The following is a 24,311-nucleotide window of genomic DNA, read 5'->3' as shown; positions in this document are numbered from 1 at the left end:
AGCGAAAGGGAAAAAAAAAGTTTATAAGCGAGAATAAATTTTTCGTGCCTCACGACTTCCGGCTGGACGACCTTTCACGCGACTACGATATTCGCAATTAACGACTTGGATCGTTACGGCGGGAGACGAATGGCAGAATTGGTCCCGCAGTTAAATTGTAAATACGCGGTAATCACGTGGAAAATGTTCCAGATTATGAAATTCGTTCCTTCGTAAGCGCAAACGGAAGCTCGTCGATTCCGGAAGCACGCGATCGGCCAGCCTAAATTTAAGGTCTTTTTTAGAAATTAGCGGCGGAAAGGCAGATATATATCGCGAGGGCGACTATCGCTGCAATTTTGTGAGTGAGAGAGCAAGGGTTTGCCTGCAAATAAAACATCGTGAGATGATTATTGTGATGAGCTGAGCGAATGGAAGAGCGTATCAATTAAGCGTGTTTGTCGACGAGAGAAAGAGTTAATTGCGAGAATGGAGGAGTGAAAGACTTAAATATAAAGAGAGAACGAGAGAAATTAAGTACGAGAGAATGAGATATAAATGCATGCGAGAGATAGGAGAATAAACAAAATTTTACTACCAAGTGGACTAGAATCGCAACCGATGGGCATTATTAAGCGAAAATAAAATTTTCGGAGCGTTTTTTCGACGAAGAAAAGCGTCCAAAATTGTACCTATTTTCATTTTATAAATTATATATATATATATGTATATGTATATGTATAGATATACGACGACCTAAACGATTATTATTGCAAGATGTAATTGCAAAAGAGAGAAAGAGAGGGAGAGAGTGTGAAAGAGAGCGCGCGAGAAAGCGAGGCGATAGGAAGACGATGAAAAATAAGAAATTATTGTATCTATATTCGGAAAAATGATCGATGATGTATTCGAATCGTGATTATTATTATTATATATTATGATTATTGTGTATAGTTAAGGCGAAAATGGAATTTTAGACGAAATTATCGAACTCGAGATATACATATAGGGAGTGTAAATGGAAGAAAGAGAGAGAAAGAGAGCGCGAGATCGCGAGAGCAAGTGAGAAAGTGTGTGCGCGAGAGAAAGAGAGAGAGAGAAAGAGAATTTCTCTATGGTGATTGCACATTGCATGTCGACAGGCAACAAAACAGAGTCCCCCTCCCCTCCAGTAAAAAGTTAATAGAAAAATTAAGTCACGGCCGAATAAACGCAAGGGCAAAAACTTTGGAGATCGTAAAACTTTTCGAGGTACTTCAAAATTTGTACGCGATTTCTTTCCAAATTTTTTTTTTTTTTTTAAATCGCGAAACTTTTCTTCAAAAAGACGGAAAAAAAATTAAAAAGAGAATAATTCTCGTTTCCTTCGTACCAGGACCAAAAGAAAAAAAGAAACAAATAGCCGAATATATATCTATATATATATAAATATACATATATGTATGTATGTATGTATGTATGTTCGTATGTACGTACATACATGAACTAGCACACGCAACGCGTACGAGACGTGCGAGCGCGTTCTCTAGCGCGACGATCCTGCCGGAAACGACGCGCGATCAAGCGACTTTCGGACAACCAGAACGAGTGCCTCGGATCCGACTCCGGCTCAGTCGGAGGACGGGTCCAGATTTGGGAAAATTCTTTGCCGGCAGATCGACGCGCTTGGGGAACGCGAGCGATGAGGAGGAGAGGCGATAGGAGGAAAAAGTAGCTCGGACAGCAATAGTTAAAAGTCAGAAACGCGCAAAAAGACAGGCTGTATAAGAAAACAAAATTAAAAAAAATTTTATGTTGGAACAGCGGAAAAAAAATCGCGTAGAAACACGAGGCAACATTATAGTTACATGTACTTTTTTCTGTAGCGCACACAGATCGCGTTATCGCAGTTGTTCAGTTTCCTTCCCTCGCGATCGTAGATCGTTATTAGATTTTTCCGACGCCCACGATGTCGCGGTGGCCACGTCCCTCGATCGAGAACAGATCATTCGCAAACGATCGCCCGGTTAAACATCGCGGTGCAACCCGAAAGAAGGCTGTTATCGGTCGACAGGCTTAAGACGTCACTAATACTTTATTTTTTATTTTTTTATTTTTTATCACAACGACATCTCATCAGTTCTTTTCATCAGTATTGCAATTTCCCAACTCCATCTCCCTTGTAACCCTTTGCCCGATTACAGCATCCTCACGTGCGATACAAATCCCGCGGATACATCCTGTTTTCCCACCCTCACCACTTTACCGCCACCAAACCGCCCCATCACACAGCCAACCCGTTCTTTCCCCGATCCTTCCACTACCAAACTGATTTACCAGTGTGAATGAATGTGTCAACACGTGCAAGGATTTAAAGAAAAAAAAAGAAAAAAAAATTCTAGCGAATTTCGAGAAGGAATGGTGGAAAAAAAATGTGGAAAGCGTCGAGCAAAATGCGATCGTGAGGATTGATTTAAAGAAAATAACTGGGAAAATGTACACACACACACATTCGTCGGACTGTGTAGGGACATTTTGCATCAATTGTGTAAGGCACGAGACAGAGGGAGAAAGTGTGCGTGTGTGTGAGAGAAAAGGGGAGATTAAAAGCGAAAAAAGAAAAAAAAAAGATTAAATAAAAGAGGAAGCGAAGTCGAGTGAGAATGCGCGTGTGGAAGATGCGAGAGCGAGAGGTAGAAGAGATCCTAAAGAGAGCGAGCGAGAAGATAAAAAACGGCGGAAGCTAAAAAAACAAAATGTACGAACGAACATTGATACTATCTTCGTTTTTTAAGGTCGTTTCTCCGTTCGACACGCTACTATATGAATATTGACATTTGTCATTGGATTATTACCGACAATGATAAAGTATCATTATTATTATTATTATTATTATTACGAAACTATTATTATTACGATGATAAATGATTATTATTATTATTACTACCATTTATTATTGTCATTATTATCACAATTTATTATTGCGATGATGATCATGATTATTATTATTATTATTAATATTATTATTATTATTACGTGGTACAATAAAAATTTAATAAGCATCCCGAGTCTCGTGATTACCAACTACTTTTCCATAACTATCAGTTTGATAATACCATCCTTCGTCACATCGTTTTAACATCCATGACCTTTTTTACGTATGGAGATTAAAATAACTCCCTGCCAGATAACAGAAGGAGTAAACAAAAATGTTACATAGCGCAGATGTACCAATATCGTGTAGTTGCACAATTTGCAGAGACGGCTTATTACAATTATAATATTTTCATTACTTTCTCTTTCTTTAAAACATTTTGAACTAAAATAAATTATTTCATAAAATAATTTATATAAAACAAGAAAAAATAACGTATAAACGTTTAAAAAGTTTTATTATTAAGGACTGACGTGCATAGGCATTACTAAAATGTAAAGAACTAAATTTTTCATAGGATTATTTATAATAATGCACATTTCCATCTGTAAGATAACTTTCTAGCTTGTCAAATCGCAATATTTCAGTTCTAAAGCTTGCTACACGTCTGATAACAAATATCAACGCAGGTCATCGCAGCTCCTCCGACGAGGAGCTTACTATTGAGGCACGGAATTACTCAAGCTAGTGAATGATAAAGCATTGACTAAGAAGCATCATGCTTCGTTTCGCTGTTTGCGGCAGATTCGTTATCTGCGACAATCTCGAGAAATGTCTAAACACTCTGGGAGGCATACGCGACACCTGCAGTGTTAACACAACATTGAGAGTTAAGGAGAAACTAGGTGGCTCTAATTGTTTGATCGATTCCGTATTTCGTAACAGAAGCTCGATTCTCTGTGAAAATCGTTGGACCTCGTCAACGTCGACTGTCAGTAAAGCCCGCAAGACCTGTCTCTACGACCTTCATGTGGAAAGACAAGGCAAGTTTCAAGTTCAGTTAAACTATTAACACAAACCTAAATAACATTCTGAAGTTTTACTCGAATTTTACACACAAAGAAAAAGATAACGATAGAAAGACGACCTCCTCTCGAGATGCATTGCATCGCAATGTTATTGCAAAATTTTTGTTATTGTAAGAGGTTAAGAGGTTTATTTTACACGCGATTTTTTTGCATTTAGGTAAAATCGTCGATTTTGCCGGATGGCTACTACCGGTGCAATACCGAGAAGCAATAGCTGCGTCTCACCTACACACAAGATCCCTAGCGTCGCTTTTCGACGTCGGTCATATGCTACAAACGCAAGTATCTGGCGAAAATGCTGCAGAGTATTTGGAATCTCTAACTACATGTGATCTCAAGAGACTGAAAAAGGGCGCTGCGACGTTGACTATTTTTACTAATGACAAGGGAGGAATCCTAGACGACCTCATAATTACCAAGGACGACGAAAATAAGTACTTTGTGGTGTCTAATGCTGGTAGGCGGAACGAGGACAAGCAACTTCTCTTGGAACGTCAGGTGAAAAATTTGCATATGTTATCTTTATTCTTACAGTCGAGATAAAAATGCTTCTTCTTTTCTTTTTTTTTACTATCAGGAGGACTTCAAAAAAATTGACAAGAATGTGTATGTTGACTTCTTGGATCCCTTAGAGAGAGGTCTAGTAGCTCTTCAAGGTCCTACTGCAGCAGCTGTCCTTCAATCACTAGTAGAAATCGATCTTCAAACTCTGAAATTTATGAACAGTGTGAAAACAAAGGTGTCTGGAAGTATTGTCAGGATTACACGATGTGGATACACTGGCGAAGATGGTTTTGAGATATCTGTACATGCAAATGATGCAATTGGCCTGGTCGAGAGGATTTTGGAAGTTCCTGATGTGAAGTTGGCTGGTCTTGGAGCCAGAGATAGCTTGAGGTCAAAATTGGTAGCCAGACAGTTTATATAATACTTCAAAATAACAAAAACTATAGAGATTTTGAAAAGATAGATAGATATATATATATATATATATATATATATATATATATATATATATATATATATATATATATATATTTAACAAAAAATGTACAAAAGTGACGAAGTGAAAATTTATCTAACTTGCTCTCTTTCTCTCGCTAAATTTTACAGACTAGAAGCTGGGCTCTGCCTATACGGTCACGATATCAACGAGGACACCACGCCAGTTGAAGCCGACCTCACATGGCTAGTCGGTATGCTCTCTCAAAGTACATTAATCCTCATACATGATAATTAACTTAAATCATAATCTCATGATTTTTTTTCACGCTGTACAAAATATGAATTACTGCAACTTTGCTAAATATCAAGCTCCCTGTCTCTTTTTCTCTCTTTTTCTTTTTCATAGCGAAACGACGAAGGGCGGAAACAAACTTCCCAGGGGCGCAACAAATACTTAAGCAGATCAAGACCGGAGCAACAAAGAAACGAGTTGGATTGTTATTGGGCCAAGGGCCACCTGCCAGAGAAGGTGCGCCCATATTGACACCGGAAGGGGAGCGAGTGGGCAGAGTCACTTCTGGAGGGCCAAGTCCAACCCTAGGCCGACCAATCGCCATGGGATACATGCCGCCCGATTTAGCACAATTCGGCGGCGGAGTGCTAGTCGAAGTACGAGGAAAAACGTACAAGGGCACTGTGACGAAGCTGCCCTTTGTAAAAGCCAAGTATTACACCGCGAAATGACTCGCGAAAACCGCGGCTACGAAACCGACACGAGCCGTTAAAGTGTGTAAACAATCGTCAACTATTATTAACGACGTAATTAATTGATTGATTTATAACGTGAATAAATTGTGACAAGTCGCATATTTTACTTACGCGTCGATTAAATCTGCCTTTTTAACACAGCATTCTAACTGGAATAATTGAGGCTTTTTCAGAAAAAAAACTTGAGTTTTCAAAAAGTAACGCGTTTTGTAGCTATATATGTAAAACAGAAATCTTCACATATCCGCGTAAAGAATTGGAAATTGTAAAATTACTTGCGTATATCAGTAAAAAATTTTAAATTGTAACGTTTGCTTCCGGATACTTATTGGCTAACGACTCAGCGCAATCGTCTATTCTTAAATGTGATTGGTTCTTACCTTTGATTTCTCCCGAGATCCAGGAGCAGGCGCTGTTGTGCCGATGGTTCCCATCCTGTACTTCGCTAAGCCGCATAATCTCGTCGCATTCGAATCCGCAATAAATCCTTGCTAATATGCTCTGCCCACTATCACACGCGTTCACATATTCGATATTTTTCACTCCGTACTCATAATTACCGCCTCCGACACGGTGGGCGGCGAGGAGAGCTCACGGAAGCTCGCGATCGCTCGACACCCAGAGTTTTGAACGGCGGCCGACCGGCTACTTGCGTCTAGAAGCCTCGACGGTTTGCGCATGTGTGATGCGCATGAGCAGTTTGAAAACTCGCGAGAATCGAGAGTACTAAACACACTTCGTGCGCATGCAAGCTAGAGTAGCTAGACTGATGTGGCAGGTCTGGCAGTTGGCACCAGAATGCACCATAATAAGAAGCGAGGAGGCATGACCGCGTAAATAAACGTTGCCGGGTTATAACACCGCGAAGGGTTATTAGGTGGATGTTTCTGTGCGAGATCCTCTATTTTTCCATAGCATAGCTTAGACATTCAGCAGGATGGAGTACATTTACCGGTTACCGTTCTTAGTCCTAGAAGTGCCTAACTTGAAGTTGAAAAGACCGTCCTGGTTCGTGAAGCCTAGCGCTATGGTAGTTTTCTCCTTCATCTTGCTGTCATATTTCCTAGTGACAGGAGGTAAGTCATACTGAAATTTTTCTCATATTTATTACCATAGCGATATTCTTATTATGTGATTTCAAGTGTGATAATGTGATATTATTACTCTGTTAATTATCTACTTTTTTTTTTTTCTTTCAGGAATTATATATGATGTAATTGTCGAGCCACCTAGTGTAGGATCTACAACTGATGAACATGGTCACACAAGACCTGTAAGACCATTGTCAAGAATACCTTTAACCACAGCAATCCAATTTTTTAATTCTAAACTAGTATGATTCTTGCAGGTAGCATTTATGCCTTATCGTGTGAATGGGCAGTATATCATGGAAGGTTTGGCCTCTAGTTTCTTGTTTACAATGGGAGGCTTGGGCTTTATCATACTAGATCAAACACATGGTCCATCAACACCAAAGCTTAACAGAGTTCTTCTAATATGTGTGGGATTTCTCAGTATACTTGTGTCATTTACTGCATGTTGGATATTTATGAAGATGAAACTTCCGTAAGATATATTTGTGAACTGGTGTAATTCTTGTGAATGTTATTGTTGGAGATAAATCATTGGTTTTTGTTTTTTTTTCAGTGGGTATCTGCAATCCTAAATTACAAACAAATTATAATTTTATGAATATTATGGCAAATTATCATTTTTATATATTGTATGGGATATTGTTACAATATGAAAAATATTGTAACAATGGAATGGTGATGTTTGTAATAAAGTATGATAAGCAAAACTAGATAGTTTTAGCTCATTATTATTTATGGTATAGCATAAGAGATATATAATTTTGTAATATGTTATAGACACAACTAATTTTTTAATAATACATTTCCATAGGGGAATGTATTTTTTGTAATACTTAAATATATATTTAAAAAAGTTACTAAAAATTAATTTTTTTTTTTTACTAGAGCAGAAAACACAAAATTATTTCACAATGTTAAATTTGTGCATTCATCATATGAAGTATATCTTAAAAGCCTTTATTTACTAATCGAACAAATGCACGTTTTCTCTTCATTAAATCGGAGTATATATTTTGGAGTATTTATCATTGTAGATGTTTGGCAGTTTTATATATGGTATGTGTGATAATTTTTAATTAAAAAGTGTGTTCGCGCATTTTTTTCTATAATCTCGAATAAATAAGCTCGATAAAACTTAAAAGAGATCATTATCTGACTTAGGCCAATTTATAGTACCATATTTCGCACCAATTATATTTCTTCCTTTTTCCAAGCATGTATTAGGCCCACGTCTTCCGCCATAATTAAATTAATGTTAATTAATGCTCAGTCTTTCATTGGCGAGTTTGTCGTATTGATATTTTTATAAACGAATTCGAAAACTCCTGTAAAAAGATTTTGATGTTATTGGCGATTAAAATAAAAATTTTGATTTATATAATATATATATAATATTGTAATATAATATTTTAAAGAACTTTACTTAGAAAAGTCGCTGTTTTTCTCTATAATATGTTCAAATTCGGCGAAACTGAGCGCGCCGTCGTCGTCCAAATCAGCTTCATCGAGAATAAATTGAAGAAGCTGCTGTATGTCACTGTCATTTAATCTTTGGGGAGCTGTCAATCTGTCGACTACTTGTCGTAAGTCTCCTACGCCAAGCATATCGTCACCGTCGAAATCTTTACAAAAAAAAATTTTGTTAATAAATCGAGAATTTAAAAAAATCATGAAAAATTTAAGTATTATTTTACCGAATATTCTAAATGCATGTTCTGCCTTTACAGCTTTTGGAGCAGCATCACTGAATACTGACATCATGTCCAGGAAGTCTTCAAAGGTGCAGTCGCCATCCTGACTAGAGCTGAAAACTTTGCAAATCCTGTCACCAAAAGGATTTACTCTCAATTCAGGATACTGCAAAATCTTGGACATTGGCAGTTTTGCATTCTTATTATGTCCAACTTTTTCTGGAGCAAGTGCCTTGAATTTTTGATGTGCACTATTAAGAAAAAAAATATAACTTTATATATACAATATACTTTTTTTAACCGTTTAATTTAATACAATCAATAATTTTAAAAAATTTGAACAAATATCAATCTTATGATTGTACTTACTGTAAAACTTCTTTCTTAGTAAAGTATGTTAAATCCTATCAATCAGAAAAATATAATTCGATTAAAAAAAAATTAATTATTTAAAAATAAATAAAAAGTAATATCTCAGCAGTCTCACCTGATAGTCCTGCAACTCCTCTTCCGTAAATTGACTTTTTCCTGCACCCATCCTTCCAGAACAACAATACACTGTGTCACCCGACGCCTTGCAGTTATTTCAATTATTCTTAGAAAAAAAATTTGGTCATCGTCAATCACTATTAAATTGATAATTAATTTGTAAAACAATTTCAAATTATTTGCCATAGTTATTGAACGATAATTAAATGTGACTTGGTAAAGAAAGAGAAGGTTTAAAGATCTTCACTCACCATGACTGATCTTGTCGATTAATTATTTGGTAGTCATTAATCGAACGTAATATAATTTGCTTTTTAAACGACACTGTGTATTGATCAACACGCCAATTGACGCCAATGCAGTCGGCTCAGCTGAAAAAAGCGACTTATGTAGGCCAATTAAAATCCACTCAGCGTTCGGTGGCTAGTCGTGTCTTCTGAACACACACAATCAATGCTATATTTACTTTTACAAAAAAAAATACTTAAAATTTACAAAATAATAAAAATTAAGCTAACATTCACTCTCGCGACACAACAAACGAGAAAATAAATTGGCATCGCGGAAAACAGTGGCAGCAATAAATTCGATTTGATCCAACAAGAGTTGTCAGTGTTTGATAGTAGTGGATATCGAATTTGAGGGGAGGGCCATCTATGGGAAGAAAAAGTATGTTTGTATTTACGAAATTTGAGGTTATACCGCACGTACGTTCGAATGTCATAATTATAAGATTATTTCAAGAGAAATAGCTCTAATCTATAATGAAATAAGACATTTGTTCCAAGAATGGCAGCTTTAATTAAAAAACGAGTACTAGCTGAATTTAATCAAAGTCAAGCGGTAAGATCACACGTCTGTTGTCAGAGGCAAGTTACAAATATTTTAACTAGCTATAATATAATATAATCTTTGCGCAGATTGTTAATGAGCCGCCAACAAAACGACTAAAGACTCTGCGGCTATTATCAACGTCTGGCTCAAAAAACGGCACCGACAGCAGCTCGGCATTAGCTTACATAGAATGCCTGGAGAAATGCAAGAGTGGAAACGATGCGTTACAGTTACTAGTTCGTATTTCGGATGCTATAGCATATATAGCACCCGAGGATGTTCCCATTGCCGTTAAGAAACTGGCGGAAAGATTTGCAGTTGAGAAAGAAGTTGCAGTTAGGGCCAAAATTTTCTGGGTATTTGCTGAGTTAGGAGAAGTAACACCTGATACATTGGAGAAGGCTAAAATTATTAACGAAACAGCTGAACTTCTGAGGAATGAGGAGTCACATAGAGTTAAAAGCCAGGGATTAGCGACGCTATTGAAGTTAGGAGATTATCAAAGGTGTATATATCATGTGTTGTATCTTATTTTTTTTATGATGTATATTTGTATACATATATTTATGGGATTCAAATATGGAATTTTAAATATTCAAATATGGAACTTAAAAAATAAAAAAAAAATAAATAAATATTAAACTTTAAAAAAAAAAAAAAAAAAAAAATTAATATGGAAAAATGAAGAAAGTAAAAAGATTTCTATAATAAATTATTAATAAAAAATATGTTTTATCTCTTTAGAGCACTGGTACTAAAGATTGCACAGGAACATCTGCCTGACACTTGGCATGGTGTTCAAACACGATGTCTTTCGATCATTGGACGTTATTTAACAGCAAATGCTGCAGATGACACTTTAGCATTAATTGGAAATTACGCTCGTTCTCAAGATCCACGGGTTCGTGCTCAAGCTTTTGAAACTATGGCAGAATTACATTCTCACAGAGGTTGCAGGCTTCCAGCAAGCTTTTTTAAAGAAGCCTGCGCAGCTCTTCGCGATGATTACGAGATAGTACGTCGAGCCGTTTTGAAACTCATTTGGCTTTTGGGTCGGGAGTATCCAGAGAGGTCTGTATATAATATAACTAAAAATATATTATAAATTTAACATTTTTAAGTAACTTTTCCTTTCATGTTTTTTTTTTAAACATTACAGTATTGTTATGGGATTTGATGGAGATGATGTACGTATGGTAGACTGTGCTTTTTCACAAATTTGTAGTCTTATGGGTGATTTATCACCTCGTGTGAGAGCTTCAGCCATGTCTCTCTTAGGAACCATGAAAAGCGTATCGCGTCGTTATATAGAACAAGCTTTAGATAAAAAACAAAAAATAATCGATGCAGACAAACCCGAAGTTGAAGAGAAAAGCGGATCTTGCGGAGCATTCATTCACGGTCTAGAAGATGAATTTTTAGAAGTAGTTATACAATATTTATTGCATAGCGTAACAATTTTTTTTTTAATAATTATTAAAAATTTATTATTACATTTCTTTATTTTTATGATTATTTCTTACATTAACTATATCTAAATTTTATTTTAGGTAAGAACAGCTGCAGTTGAAGCACTCTGCATGCTTTCGTTAGAACAACCGAGTATATCTAGAATTTCATTAGACTTTATGGTTGATATGTTTAACGATGAAATTCAGGATGTCAGATTAAGAGCTATCGAATCTTTAAAAAAAATGTCTGCGAGCGTTACTCTTCAAGAAGACCAACTGGAAACAATTTTAGGCGCGCTGGAAGATTTCTCTGGAGAAGTGAGAGAAGGCTTACACGCTATGCTAGCTGCTAGTCATCTCGCCACCACAAATTGTCTTTACATGTGCGTCAATCGTCTGTTAGATAATTTAACTCGATATCCTCAGGACAGGGAAAGTATCAGAAGTTGTTTAGCAGCATTAGGCGCATCACATCCGTACTTAACGTTGCCTTTAGTACCACAACTTCTTGGTCGGCATCCTTTTTTCGATACACCCGAACCAGATGTGGACGAGCCATCTTGTATCTTTTTAATTGCTTTTTATTGTGTAATTTGTTTATTATGCGAATTTCAGATTTTTAAAATTATGTGTAATATCCTTAACACATTTATAATAGATGCAAGCGTGCTTGTTTTAATCTTCAATGCCGCGTCGCATTGTCCAAGCATGCATGCTCTGTTTACAGAACATGCTTCCAAGCATTATCACTATTTACGAGATACAATGCCACATTTAGTTCCACGATTACGACCGGCACTTACAAGCGGCTCAGGAATAAAAATGGAAGATATGGATGACGAAGAAAATAGAGATCAACGTGGTCGTGAGTTCTTAGAGAAGATGGTAATTGGAATCGAAAATGCTAGACCGGGAGGGAGAGTTCACACGCAACTTTTGGAGACCGCGGCCATTGATCTTGATCGCTTGGCGGCGATGGATCATCACATGGAAGGAGCAGCACGTTTCACCGCTTTATACATTCGTTGCATGTTGCTGTTAAAATCCGTTCTTAAAGAGTGCTCTGTATCTTCAACAACGTCTATTTCGGCAAACTCAATGCCAAATACCAGCAACAATATTTTTGTTCTTCTTCAGTACACGCAGAAGTATGTATTAATTCATTAAATACAAAAATTACTTTGATATACTATATATTTTTAATCACATATAAAAATATAAAACCTTATACGTCGTTACTTTTATAGATTGCAGCGTTTATTTAGTGGATTAGGCGAGAATGATATTACTTTAGCTAATGATATGTGGCTAAAAGCATTGGCTATAGAATTAATCAAGGTGACTAAAGGTGCGACCGGCAGCGCGTTACCACTGGCTCGTTATTTTTTGTCGGAAGCTGATGGTCTTCCTCAAGATACGTCAAGGCTACCGCCGTTCTCCAGAGCTCTAGTTCTACAAATACCTACTTTGACAGATGTGAAGCCAGGTTCTTTAACGCGACTCTTGCTGCCACTACTTCTAACACCATTAGTGCAAGGGGAAGAACGATTGCCGAGACCATCAGCGACGACACGATTTTGCCGAGCGCATATTGAAGAACCGAGGGGTGACGCTGATGCTGCACTGAAATTTACGGGCGGCCTTTTACTGGGAATTCCTTTAAATGCCAAAATATTGAATTTACGCGATCCCTCTACTTTACGAATAAAGCTGAGACATCCGGATCAACAAGTGCAATTACTGCTACCACGACATTCGGATCTACGTATGCAGCCATCCGATCAGAAAGATTACAGACTCAGGACAACGGTTCTTTTGTCACATCAAGTGTGGATGGAGCCTTGTAACGTAGAAATTTCTCTAGCATTATTATTACCTTCATCTTCGATTTGCACGCATCCACCTGTAGACGATCCATGTGTAATCGATTTATGTAAACCTACCAAAGTATCGATTTCACCGAAAGCTATTAAAAGAGGCATATGATTATATTGTATAATAATCATTTACTACTTTTCACTTTGATTATTTAATTTGTATGTATTTTTAAATCAAGGTTTAATACTTTTTGCAGAGAATTATAGTTTATTAATAAAGTATATAATTTAAAATAAATTTACCGATTTTTATGCATAGAAAAATCATTATGATATTAAATGAGCTAAAGATTAGATCATATGATCTAATAAAAAAGATATAAGTAATGTAGAAAATTTTACAATTTTTAAAAAATGTTTGATTATTCGTACTAACATTATTAAACACTGAATAGAAAAGCAAAATTAATATTTTGAATAATTTAAAATAATATTTTTTATTTCACATTCAACGCAAAAGCTTACATACTGTTTTGTGATTGTCACTCTGTGGATCGACTCACTATTTAATATATTAATCAATTATTTTCTTCATTCAAGTGGAAATATTTTATTATAAAACCTAGATGTTTTTATTTATTACAATGTACAAGACATAATACAACAGGGTTTCTTTTTCGTAAAAAGTTTATCTTTTCGAAACTATATATATACGATTGTAGTTAAATTATTCTTTTTTATTCGATAAAAATTCATACTTTGTTAGATGTATGACAGTTTTGATGCTAAATCTGCAGTAACCATATCTTATTTATCTCCAGCTGGAGAACGAGCTGCCGCTGAAATAAGAAAAACAGATTTGATTATTGGAATATATGTCTAAATTTTTTTGTACATTTTAATTTTATTATTATTATCTCGTTGACGTGATTAATCAAATACGAAAATACATAAGATACATACGCAGTGAATGTTGGTTTATCTGGTTCAGGATTTTTCTGAGCTAAGCTACCAAAACTGAGACCACCCGATTGATTGGCTAAAGATTCGAATGTACTGTTGCCTGCCACTTCTCCAAATACTTTTGGCATATTTTCCATTGCAGGACCAGATGGATTTCCAAATCCTATAAAAATTTTTTTTTTAATATAAACGAACAGTAGATACGAAATAACGCAATTAATACTAATATCAATTATTTTTTCTTACCCATGCCAGGAGATTCGAACGAAGGGAGCGAGCCAAAACCACTACTACCTCCGAACACGGGTTTTGCTCCGCCAAAAATGGGTGATGATCCGAATACTGGCTTAGCATCGAAGGTGGAAGCTTGTCCAAAAGCAGATTGGGCGCTAAGTACAGGCTGCTGTATAGGAGATGTATTAGACACAGTACCTCCAAATACGTTTGTTCCCGCAGGAGAACCACCGACCGCCGTTGGTGACGTGTTGCTTGCAGTACCACCAAACGGAGAAGTAGATGTGTTTGTCGTTCCACCGAATACGATACCAGGTTTAGGAGCATTGGTGTTGAATATAGATCCCGTTGAAGCCGCGCCGTATCCCGTGTTGCCCCCAAAAATATTTCCGCTCGGTGAAGTCAATCCGAAGATAGAATTCATGTTGTTGCCTCCAAATATAGAGGCGTTGGAAGAAGTAGCGGGTGTGTTGAATACCGAGCTTGAAGTATTACCGAATGGCGTTGATGCAGGACTGATAATCGCCTTACCAAAAATATTCGCCGTCGACGCGGGTGTTTGAACATTTGAGAACTGTGCATTCGATATTGGAGATGCTATCGGATTCTTGCCGAACGCCGGTGTAATCGAGGTGGTCGTTGTCGTCGTCGTTGTCGTCGTCGTCGTAGAAATACCGAAGGAAATTGTGTCTGCAGATGAAGTACTGCTAGAATTGATTCCAAAGCTCGTAGGTGGTATGCTGGTAACGGTGGCGACGGTTTCACCAAACGCTGGCTTGCTCAGAGAAGCTTGGAAAGGAGACACTGTGCTATTCGTAGGCATCGTCGAGGAGCTGGTGGTAATGCCAGTCGACGGGTTCGCGAACCCGCTGAACACCGAAGTGGTGATCGGTGCTAAGGTGGACGTCCCGAAAGTAGATGCAATCGACGGAAAAGAAACTGCGCCAAAAGCAGTTGTGGCGGGCAGTGTAATGGTCTCTGACACCGCCGCTGCGTTTTTCACGGTGGTCTGGCCACCGAATATTGATGTCGTGGCTAAGGAAATTGGAGCCTGGGTAGTCACGGTACCAAAAGTTTGTGATTTTACTTCAGGCGCGGTAACTTTTTCGATAACGATCGCGCTGCTGGATGGTATCTCCGCCATTGGCTTGCGAGTGGCGTTTGCGTCCACAACGCTGATAGTGACCCCGCTGAGAGTCATTACGGATGTAATAGTGGCAGTTGTCGTGGAAGCCGGCGTTGTAATAACGGGTGCCAATGCAGCGAAGCTCATAGAAGTCGTGATGGCATTTGTTTTCCCGTTCACGCTGTTGCTCGAGTGATCGACCGGTTGAAGAGTTAAGCTGGGCGATCCTAAAGATAGAGTCGACAATTCTATTGGTGTTTGCATCGGTGCTACTTGAACTGTTATCGAGGGCTCGGTGGTAGAAGTTTGAGGTAAAGATTTCGAGTAAGCGAAAGACATCATATCGAGTGCGGTAACGGAGGATGAGCTTTTCGAAACTGGCGGGGCCATACTTGGCGTAGCGAAGCTAAACGTTACAGCAGCGTCCGATTTCAAAGCCGGTGCTGTAGAAAGCGTTGAAAGATTGCGTGCGATTCCTATAGATCCACGAGTTGCCTCCGTTAATGGATATTCTGTTGACAGTACGTCTTTCAATAATCCGGTCGAGAATAAGGCAGATTCCGAAGTCTTAGAAACGCCATCGGTGCTCACAGACTCCTTGTTTTTAGCAGCTGCATCTGCTAGAAGAGATTTCGAAAAAAGAATATCTTGAGATTTTGTTGTCGGCGTTCCAAATGTGAAAGACGTTGGAAAATTAAGATTGAGATCTTGTTTCGGTTTAGATTGAGATACTCCTAGCATGACGGGCTTTTTATCTGTTGGTTTAATAGAAATCGCACTGGAAAAAGAAACGGTCGCTGGAAGTGGCTTCTGTTGAGCTTTGTTCTGCGTGACGACACCATTCGTGTCGGACGAACCAATCCTTGCAACAATACTGTTTAATGAAGCAAGAGGATTTGGTGATTTGATCTGTTTCTCGACTGGCTGCTTAACAATAATATTCTGTTTGACAATCGGCGGCTCGGTTTTTGTTCTAGTCTCATTGATCACAGGATTAAGAGACGCTAAAGATGATAACGTGGCCTTTAGACGATCCTGAATCGGTGATGGATTAATCGGCTTGATAACTCTCGGAGACGATTCGATGAGCAACGTTCTTAGCTTCAATTGTTTTTTAGGAGTAAAACTCAGAGTTTTCGAGGCGATGGTTTTGCAACGACCGTCTATAACGTCGGTTTTTCCACGAATGATCGACGCTGGTGACTTTGGCGAGTTTATATTTAAGCTCGCCATCAAACGATTAAGATTAGACACGCCGCCCGCCGTTAGTGAGCGTTTAAGAAACTTCCACCGCCGCGCAATGTGCTCGAGCTTCTCTTTCTCCTTTGCAATAATTCTATTATGCGTCAGAAGATTTTGGTACACATACTCCAAGCTGGGCATTTTCATCTTCGATTTCGCTTTGTGATCTGACCATTCCAAATCTAACATTTTACTTACTTCATTCAACTGCGTTTGTATGTAGTAATACGACCGTTGCAAATCCGCTATTTTGCTATTTTCATTACAATTTCTAGTAGTAATATCAACACTGGCTGCATTCTTCGACTTAGTTGCTTCAACCCATGCAAATGACTCAAGCAGCAGACGTTTCAAAAATTCTATATCACTGGATAAACTGTTGGTCGTGTCCTCCAAATCCCTTAAAAATAGTTCTATATCAACAGGCATATCTCCGAGTTGTTTCTTCTCTGCATCTGTACCACATTCCCATACCTGTGGTTCTAATCTGTTTCGCAATTCTTTTTCGAATAGTGTCTGTTCTTGCATGTAAGCTCGCATTCGCGTGTTATCATCTATAGAAGCTTTCTGCTCCGTTATTTGTGGCGAACTTACTTCCTTATCTACAACTGGCTTGCTTTCTATCTTTGTGGATTCTGACACTGGTGGTGTTTCTTTGGAAATAATCGGTTTTGCAATTATTTGTGGCGCAGATTTTTCTTCTTGCGGTTTCAGCGGTTCCACTGGTTGTTCCACAGGTGGTTGGAAAAAGCCTGCTGCCTTCAAAGAATCGCCAAATATATTTGTCATTGGGGCAGGCTTTGGTCGTTCTGATGTCACCTCCGGTTGCTTTGAACGTGGCGTGCTGGTCACTGCAGCATTCAAATTAAATGATATTTCGGGGGGTGGAATAGTAGGCTGCGACGGCGCTGGAGGTGTCACGATTTCTGTAGGAGAAACATTAATGGCAGGACAATTTGGTGCTAAATTGACCATATGAAAACTGCATAATTTTCCGGATGTTCCGAGAATATGTAAAATTGGAACTGGATACGGTAATGTTGAATCCGTGCCCCATGGTAACTTATTGGTTGGAGATTTGTCAACAGTCAAACCCAAAGGATAAATCTCTGTAGTTCGCATATGCGGCAATTGAGCCCTGCCGCTATCGATTAATTGCCATTGATTCCAATTCACGCCACCATCCGTAGATCCTAACAAAGCTATTTCGCTGCTGGTGCTACTTCCAACTATAATAAGTCCCCATTCCGGAACATGTTCAAAATAATAGCGTGGAACGCTGTCCTCTCCTTCGGCGTCAAGAGAACTGTACGTAATATCCTCGTAGCATGTAAAGACAGTGTTTGCGTCTCCTTTTGGCGCGTCGATAATGAGGACATTTATGTGCCGTTCGTTATTTAAATACGCGGCACAAAACTGATAATTACTGAGCCACAGAATGTTAATCACCTCGCCGATGGATGGCGAAGGTCCTGTGATAGTTCTGGCAACCTTCAAAGTATCTGGCTTTAATTGTATAATGTCTCCATTTTTGCAGCCCACCGCTATTTGTTTGCCTTTAGGACTCCAAGCTGCACACAGAGCCTGCTGTTCATTCGATACTTTAGACAACACAGATACTTTCGGTGCAAAATTTTCTCTTATTTCTTCTTCTACTTTCAGCTGAAAACTGCCAACTGTACAATCGCTAGTAACGATACAAAGCATCACAGATATGGTAGGATTCCATCTTATATCCGTTATGTAGCTATCTAACTTATTTGATGATGTTATTTCAATCAGCAAGCTAAGAATCTGAAAATAATGCATTAATTAATGATAAATATAATTTCTAGTCTTATATAAAACTAAATAAAATACTGAAATATTTTTTAAATTCCTAAAAAAAAGCCTGCATACATTTCTAACTAGTGAACAGACATCATATATCAATACTGTAGGCTTTGATGCTATGCCCACAGCAATATAATTATAATCGCAATTAATTGCAATCTTTGATATAACGCCTGGCAGCTGAAGTTCCATCTTCCACTCCACACTGTTTTCTACTGCTGGCTTGAAAACAATAATTCTATCATCATGCCCTATGTAAAGTAGTCCTCGTTTCTTATCTGCCACAAGAAGATTGCAAGCAGCAGGAATATACCCAGGAGTTTTCAAATCAAATACCTGGGATGCATTTGACTGTTTAAATAGAAAATCCTGAAAATATTAAATAATAAGTATAACATCAGATATCGGAAAAATTTAAACGGGATATTTCAAAACATGCACACGAAATACACAGCGAAATTCTTTTGTGCTAGTTTTGTTCTGAATGAAAACTAAATCTGAACAGCAGCTTTTAAATAAAAATTTAAAGTTAACAAACAAATGTCGAAATTACAGATGAATTAAGGATTGCATGATTTAACTTCTGATGCAACTTGGTCGCCGGTTGTATTTGCAAACAATTTTAACTACGTATGAGATTTTCATCGCGGAACGACACGTAATACCTGTACGTCTATCGGGTCCGGCGATGCCTTCATTTTTACGACACTTTACGGTTGCTTTTTAAAATTGATTACAACGATAAATAAGATCAACCTCGTCGACGGCTGTCCATCGGATTTCAACAGGCGTATTGAAATTGAAAACGGTCAGGTTAACTAGGCATAAACTACATCTTTCTATAGTTACTTTCCGACATTTTCAACGTGCGGCTCGGCTGCCATGTTAGATTGCTTAATTTTTAGGCAGCCGTTCAAATAATCCAGTTATTGCATTAAATATTTAAATGTGCTCACGCATTAATTATACGTTGTAACATTTATTTAGTTATTATTTTATTTCGGATCACTTTAAGTGTTCCATTCGAGAATGAATATAATGGTCAATTTTTATATTTAACATCGTCTTAGATAGAGTTTAGACCAATCACAGAGCTATATTCCCGTCTTAAGAGTTACTTGAGACAAGTTATTATAAGAACTTTAAATATCTAAGATATCGATCTATGAATACCGGCTTTAATGCATTGTTTGAACAGTTGCCAAAATTAAGAAGTCCAACATAGCTCGTTGTCTTGTCACCTATTTTAAAGAAAATTTTTGTTGCAAGATGCGTTAACTATGACACTAGGCTCCAGAGCTACACGTACAGCGCCGCAGCGCACGCGCGCGAAAGTCCTACAATATATTTGGGATCACTGCCCTTCACTCATTCGCGCACGGTGAATCGTAGGTGTTACATTTGCTACCGGTCCTCTGCGACATTTGTTTTGCACGCAAAATCACCGGGTCAGATAAGTTCATTGATGGTCCCGCCGTGTATTTCGCTCGCAAACTCGGCGGCGTAAATAAAATTATGGAGGGATGCGAGGGCCGAGTACAGGAGAGGCCGCAGGACGGAGGTAAAAATTTCGTAACTGCTCGACCGTTTTAAATTTCGTGAAATTTCCACCTACACGCGTGCAAAATTCGTGAATTTTTTCACTAACAGGTTTCACATGATATTGTCAAATTATTTTTTGCGCAAACGCGTTTGTTTCGGCACGGTCAATTTAAGCATTATTGTTCCTCGATAAAGGTGGTTTATAAGCAACATGGTAGTTGAATGCGTTTTTAAATAAAACTTCGAAAAGCGAGCTGCATGACTCGCACAGGAAAAAAAACCATGTATTATAAAATTTGACTGCTAAGAAGCACGTGCTGCGTTGTTTTCGTGTTATCTTTCGTGCTTTTGTATCTTTAAAAATGTGCTTTTACTTTTTATCTGTTTCATTAACAATTGAGAAAATGGCGTTTTATACATCTTATGTGCAACAGCAACAATGGCAGAACAAAAGTTATTACATAAAAATTATTTCTTGTATATAATAATTAATACGTAATTAAAATCAAAGAAATTAAATATATAATGAAATAGAGATGACTTATAACTTAATTTTTTAAAATATGATTTAAATAAAAAAAAATAAAAAATTTTGTTTAATTAAAATATTCTTGAACAATATAATTATATGGCATTAAAACTTTTTTTTATCAATATTATTAATTCATAAGTAACACAGGACTTTTTGAATGTAATATTTATATTACATAATATAAAAGTTTTGTTACAATTATATTTTTAAAATGTTAAAAAAAAATTACAATTTATTTTTAATGCATATTAAACTTAAAATGAATAATATTTGTAGTATATTTCATATTTTAGAATATGGATTTGTTTGGCAAGACTATCTCGATGCCACAAAGAGTGTGGAAGTGCCACAGATCATGTTCCCTCATGTGGAGCTGACACTGCAAAATAGTATTGAGATAGGCATGTCATTGGAAGTACCAGTACAGAAAAATAATGATGAGAACAAACAATCATATTGGGTTGCTTCCATTGTCATGGCCTGTGGACCTTTATTACGGCTACGTTATTTTGGTGGTGATGATAGATCCTTAGAATTTTGGTTTAATCTTACAAAAGAAGCTGGCCACGAACTTGGCTGGAGTGTAAAAAATAGTAAGAAATTAAGCCCACCTGATGTTATACTTGAGAGATCACCAGACTGCATTGAAAAATTGCAAGAGTTTTTAACCACAGCACGTACACTCCCAGCTGAGATGTTAACAGGGGTGAGACATTGATATTTTTAAAAGTTTGCATTAAAATCTGTATTCTAACGTAATTTTCGTTTACAGGATGGTCTGAGTATGGCAGATAGGATAAAACAGGGTATGAAAGTTGAGATAAGTGATGTGTTACATCCATACAAATTATGGGTAGCCACGGTAAGAATAGCATTAGAAATTAAAGAATTAGAAAACTTAGTAGAATTTAAAGTTTTTAAACAAAAAAAATTACCATAATGTTTACTATTAAGTGCTTTAATAATTAGAAATATTTATTCAATGTATTTTGAAACATTTTGTTCTTTTTTTAGATTATGGAGAACATTGGAGGACGTCTTTTGTTGAGATACGACACTCCAGATTCTACTCGTGAAAATTTTTGGATATTTTGTACGTCCGAACGTTTATATTCGTATGGATTTACGTCAAAATCAAATTCCACTTGGTTTTTGGAGCCACCTAGTTCAATAATTGATTTACATACTTATGAAGAATGGAAAGATTTATTGGAATCTAAACCCAAAGATAATGAAGAATTAGGGGAAACATTATTTAACAATATTGTAGAACATTCAAAGCATAAATTTGAAGTTGGAATGAAATTGGAAGCTTTGCATCCAGCAAATCGTATGAAAATTTGCCCTGCTACTGTAACAAAAGTATTTGACGATATATATTTTCTTGTGAATATTGATGTACACTCCGAGTCCTCACACGAATCTGACGATATGCTTGTCTCTAATCATTCAGAAAATAATACATGGCTGTGTACTGCAGAACATCCATATATATTTCCAATGGGATGGGCACAAAAAAACAATATTATGTAAGTATCAGATAATTTTTAACAATTATATCAATTTAAAATATGTGTTACCTATTTTTTCTTTTTTTAAATCTTGATCTGAATACTGCAGGATCACTCATCCACAAGGCTGGATTTCAAAGACAGGAATATTTCATTGGGATGAATATTTGGAAGCATTCCATGCTAATGCAGCGCCTGAAAGTTTGTTTGGCGAACGTACTAATGCCATTGAAGCAGGCTTTGAATGTGGTATGAGATTAGAAGCTGTTGATCCAGAACACGAACACGTAATCTGTGCAGCTCACATTAACAAAATTATTGACGATTTGTTATGGATAAAATTAGATAATTACGAATATTTTCGGTCAGATCACGTAGTCGATATGCATTCCTTGCAAATATTTCCTGTAGGATGGTGCGAGTCGAATCATTATCCATTAAAACCTCCACACGATTATATAGAGCTTTGTAAAAAATTAGAAACGTCTGCAAAAGATGAGAAGAAAACTAATGTTTTGGACATACCGATATCCGAACCACGTTCTTCTCTCTGGTGTCCAAAGATATATTTTAATTATCGATGTTTTACGGGTCCTATGATATCGAAAGGCAAATTAGCAACCCTTCCAAAGTCAGTAGGCCCTGGACCAGTTATATTAGTTATGCGGGAAGTTTTATCGATGATAGTATCCGTTGGCTACAGAAGTGCTAGAATTTTGAAAGTTTTACAGTGTGATACTAAACCTGATCCTGGATATCATTTAGAAGTTTTAAAGGCAAAGCATAAAAATAATACATATCGTGCGAGCGTGGCTATTGTTACATCGGGAGACATGGTAGCAGATTTTTGCCGAAGTATTTGTAAAAAATTAATGGTGTGCCCGAATTTATTTGGCCCATTGCATATATCGGAAAGCGAATGTCCAGATGAATGTTATAAGACGTCGAAAACGAAATTTAGTAAGTAATTGAATATCTTCAAGAAATTACAAATGCAAATTTATTGTGTTTATAAAATTATATAATTAATATCTTAATTGCATACATGCATATTTAATGTTAATTTATAATTTTTAGCGACCGCGGTTGGAACTGGCAAAAGAGGAAAACCGAAAGGATACACAAGTATTATGGTGCAAAAACCGAAACCGTGGGGTAGAAGGCGTAAAAGACGACGTGGCAGATGGGCAAATAAGCATAAAGAAATAATCGAAGAATATGATCATGAAGATGAAATGCCGTTTATATCATTAGATCTAGCAAAGCATATTTCAGAAAACAATACTGAAGAAACATTCGATGGAAGACAGCCGCTCTCAGAAATAGATATTATGATACAGAAAGGTTTGGAGAAATCTGACAAATCGGATGATTTCAAAATTGAAATAGTTTCCAGTAATGCTTCAGAAGATTCGGGCAGTTCTTTCAATGACAGAAAACCCAAGGATCGAGAGCTATCCAGTCCCTCAAATTTAAATTCGAAGCAACATTCCGCAAAGTTCAATCAAGGAACGGGCATCGCTAGAGGAACTAAAAGAGATTGGGATACGAGCATAGAATCTGATTGTTCTGATGCAGACGCCGAATACATGAAACTGCAGAAAACACAACGACGACCGAAGACTCGAAAGCTGGATTCAAATCCACTATATTGGAGCGTGGACGACGTGTTTCGATATCTCAGAAAAACAAACGATTGCAAAGATCTCGCTTATCGCGTTAAAGAAGAGGTAAGTGCACAATCTTAAACTTTAAATTGCAATTATAATTCACGATAATAGTTTCTCTGTTTTTTAGGAAATTGACGGTCTTGCATTTTTATTGCTAAATCTTCCTTCTCTCACTCAACACATGAAACTACGAACCAGTTTAGCTATGAAATTATGCAGACACGTTGAACAAGTAAAAGTTACATTTTTCCTACGACACATTCACGAAATCGAGCCTGACCAATATCAAGTTGTTTGACCAATTTGATTATTAAGATCTTTTTTTATTCATAATGCTTATTATATATTAATTACATCAAAACTTAATAAATTTCAAATAAGATCCAGGGCTTTTAAATTAAAAAAACTTGATATTTTTCACTAAATATTTATTGCCATTTTATTTTTATAGCCAGAATAGATAGATAAATCTGATCTTTTTAACGATCAGATAATTATAAAAAAGTACAAGGATTATAAATAACATTTTTGATTAGTTAGTATATAAAATTATGATATACATAAGATCTATGTATTTTTGTTTGAAAACTTGTAATAAATAAAAGCGAAAGATGCGTACAAATATTGCTCTCGATTTACTCGAGACTT

General features: G+C 36.9%; 6 protein-coding genes across 10 annotated transcripts; 4 read left to right on the top strand and 2 right to left on the bottom strand.

Annotated features, from left to right (window-relative positions):
- The first annotated feature begins 3,526 nt into the window (after positions 1-3,526).
- LOC139104823 (aminomethyltransferase, mitochondrial) lies at positions 3,527-5,942 on the top strand. The gene is made up of 5 exons (XM_070660536.1): positions 3,527-3,876; positions 4,079-4,419; positions 4,499-4,818; positions 5,035-5,117; positions 5,273-5,942. Exons 1-5 carry the CDS (start codon positions 3,612-3,614, stop codon positions 5,608-5,610), a joined length of 1,347 nt encoding a protein of 448 aa, XP_070516637.1. The 5' UTR covers positions 3,527-3,611; the 3' UTR covers positions 5,611-5,942.
- A 451-nt stretch (positions 5,943-6,393) lies between these two features.
- Positions 6,394-7,438, top strand: LOC139104972 (oligosaccharyltransferase complex subunit OSTC). The gene is made up of 4 exons (XM_070660783.1): positions 6,394-6,710; positions 6,834-6,907; positions 6,983-7,200; positions 7,282-7,438. The coding sequence occupies exons 1-4, from the start codon at positions 6,572-6,574 to the stop codon at positions 7,298-7,300; spliced, it is 450 nt and encodes a 149-aa protein (XP_070516884.1). The 5' UTR covers positions 6,394-6,571; the 3' UTR covers positions 7,301-7,438.
- A 2-nt stretch (positions 7,439-7,440) lies between these two features.
- LOC139104940 (calcium and integrin-binding protein 1) lies at positions 7,441-9,534 on the bottom strand. Of its 4 annotated transcripts, none has more exons than XM_070660760.1 (7): positions 9,427-9,534; positions 9,160-9,279; positions 8,907-9,014; positions 8,789-8,823; positions 8,423-8,670; positions 8,152-8,350; positions 7,441-8,053 (listed from the first exon to the last, which is right to left on the bottom strand). In XM_070660760.1, the coding sequence occupies exons 3-7, from the start codon at positions 8,955-8,957 to the stop codon at positions 8,032-8,034; spliced, it is 555 nt and encodes a 184-aa protein (XP_070516861.1). In that variant the 5' UTR covers positions 8,958-9,014; positions 9,160-9,279; positions 9,427-9,534; the 3' UTR covers positions 7,441-8,031. The 4 variants fall into 4 exon arrangements, with proteins under 4 accessions (XP_070516861.1, XP_070516844.1, XP_070516853.1 ...); XM_070660743.1 differs by having other exon boundaries at positions 9,160-9,344; positions 9,427-9,527; XM_070660752.1 differs by having other exon boundaries at positions 9,375-9,497.
- On the top strand, positions 9,530-13,502 carry Ints4 (integrator complex subunit 4). Its single transcript, XM_070660419.1, has 7 exons — positions 9,530-9,751; positions 9,829-10,247; positions 10,487-10,813; positions 10,902-11,166; positions 11,293-11,755; positions 11,852-12,341; positions 12,441-13,502. Exons 1-7 carry the CDS (start codon positions 9,698-9,700, stop codon positions 13,177-13,179), a joined length of 2,757 nt encoding a protein of 918 aa, XP_070516520.1. The 5' UTR covers positions 9,530-9,697; the 3' UTR covers positions 13,180-13,502.
- Positions 13,503-13,707: 205 nt separating this feature from the next.
- Nup214 (nuclear pore complex protein Nup214) lies at positions 13,708-19,230 on the bottom strand. The gene is made up of 5 exons (XM_070660219.1): positions 19,074-19,230; positions 18,475-18,777; positions 14,220-18,369; positions 13,974-14,136; positions 13,708-13,849 (listed from the first exon to the last, which is right to left on the bottom strand). Exons 1-5 carry the CDS (start codon positions 19,104-19,106, stop codon positions 13,822-13,824), a joined length of 4,677 nt encoding a protein of 1,558 aa, XP_070516320.1. The 5' UTR covers positions 19,107-19,230; the 3' UTR covers positions 13,708-13,821.
- Positions 19,231-19,774: 544 nt separating this feature from the next.
- LOC139104716 (scm-like with four MBT domains protein 1) lies at positions 19,775-24,285 on the top strand. Of its 2 annotated transcripts, none has more exons than XM_070660383.1 (7): positions 19,775-19,969; positions 20,776-21,188; positions 21,255-21,344; positions 21,497-22,011; positions 22,103-22,953; positions 23,071-23,723; positions 23,791-24,285. In XM_070660383.1, exons 1-7 carry the CDS (start codon positions 19,924-19,926, stop codon positions 23,959-23,961), a joined length of 2,739 nt encoding a protein of 912 aa, XP_070516484.1. In that variant the 5' UTR covers positions 19,775-19,923; the 3' UTR covers positions 23,962-24,285. The 2 variants fall into 2 exon arrangements, with proteins under 2 accessions (XP_070516484.1, XP_070516474.1); XM_070660373.1 differs by lacking the exon at positions 19,775-19,969 and adding an exon at positions 20,001-20,403.
- The last annotated feature ends 26 nt before the right edge of the window (positions 24,286-24,311 follow it).

This window comes from Cardiocondyla obscurior, linkage group LG01 (genome assembly GCF_019399895.1).
Source record: "Cardiocondyla obscurior isolate alpha-2009 linkage group LG01, Cobs3.1, whole genome shotgun sequence".
Taxonomy (NCBI): domain Eukaryota; kingdom Metazoa; phylum Arthropoda; class Insecta; order Hymenoptera; family Formicidae; genus Cardiocondyla; species Cardiocondyla obscurior.
Note: the sequence above shows the minus strand (reverse complement) of the source record. Positions and strands in the feature narration are given on the sequence as shown.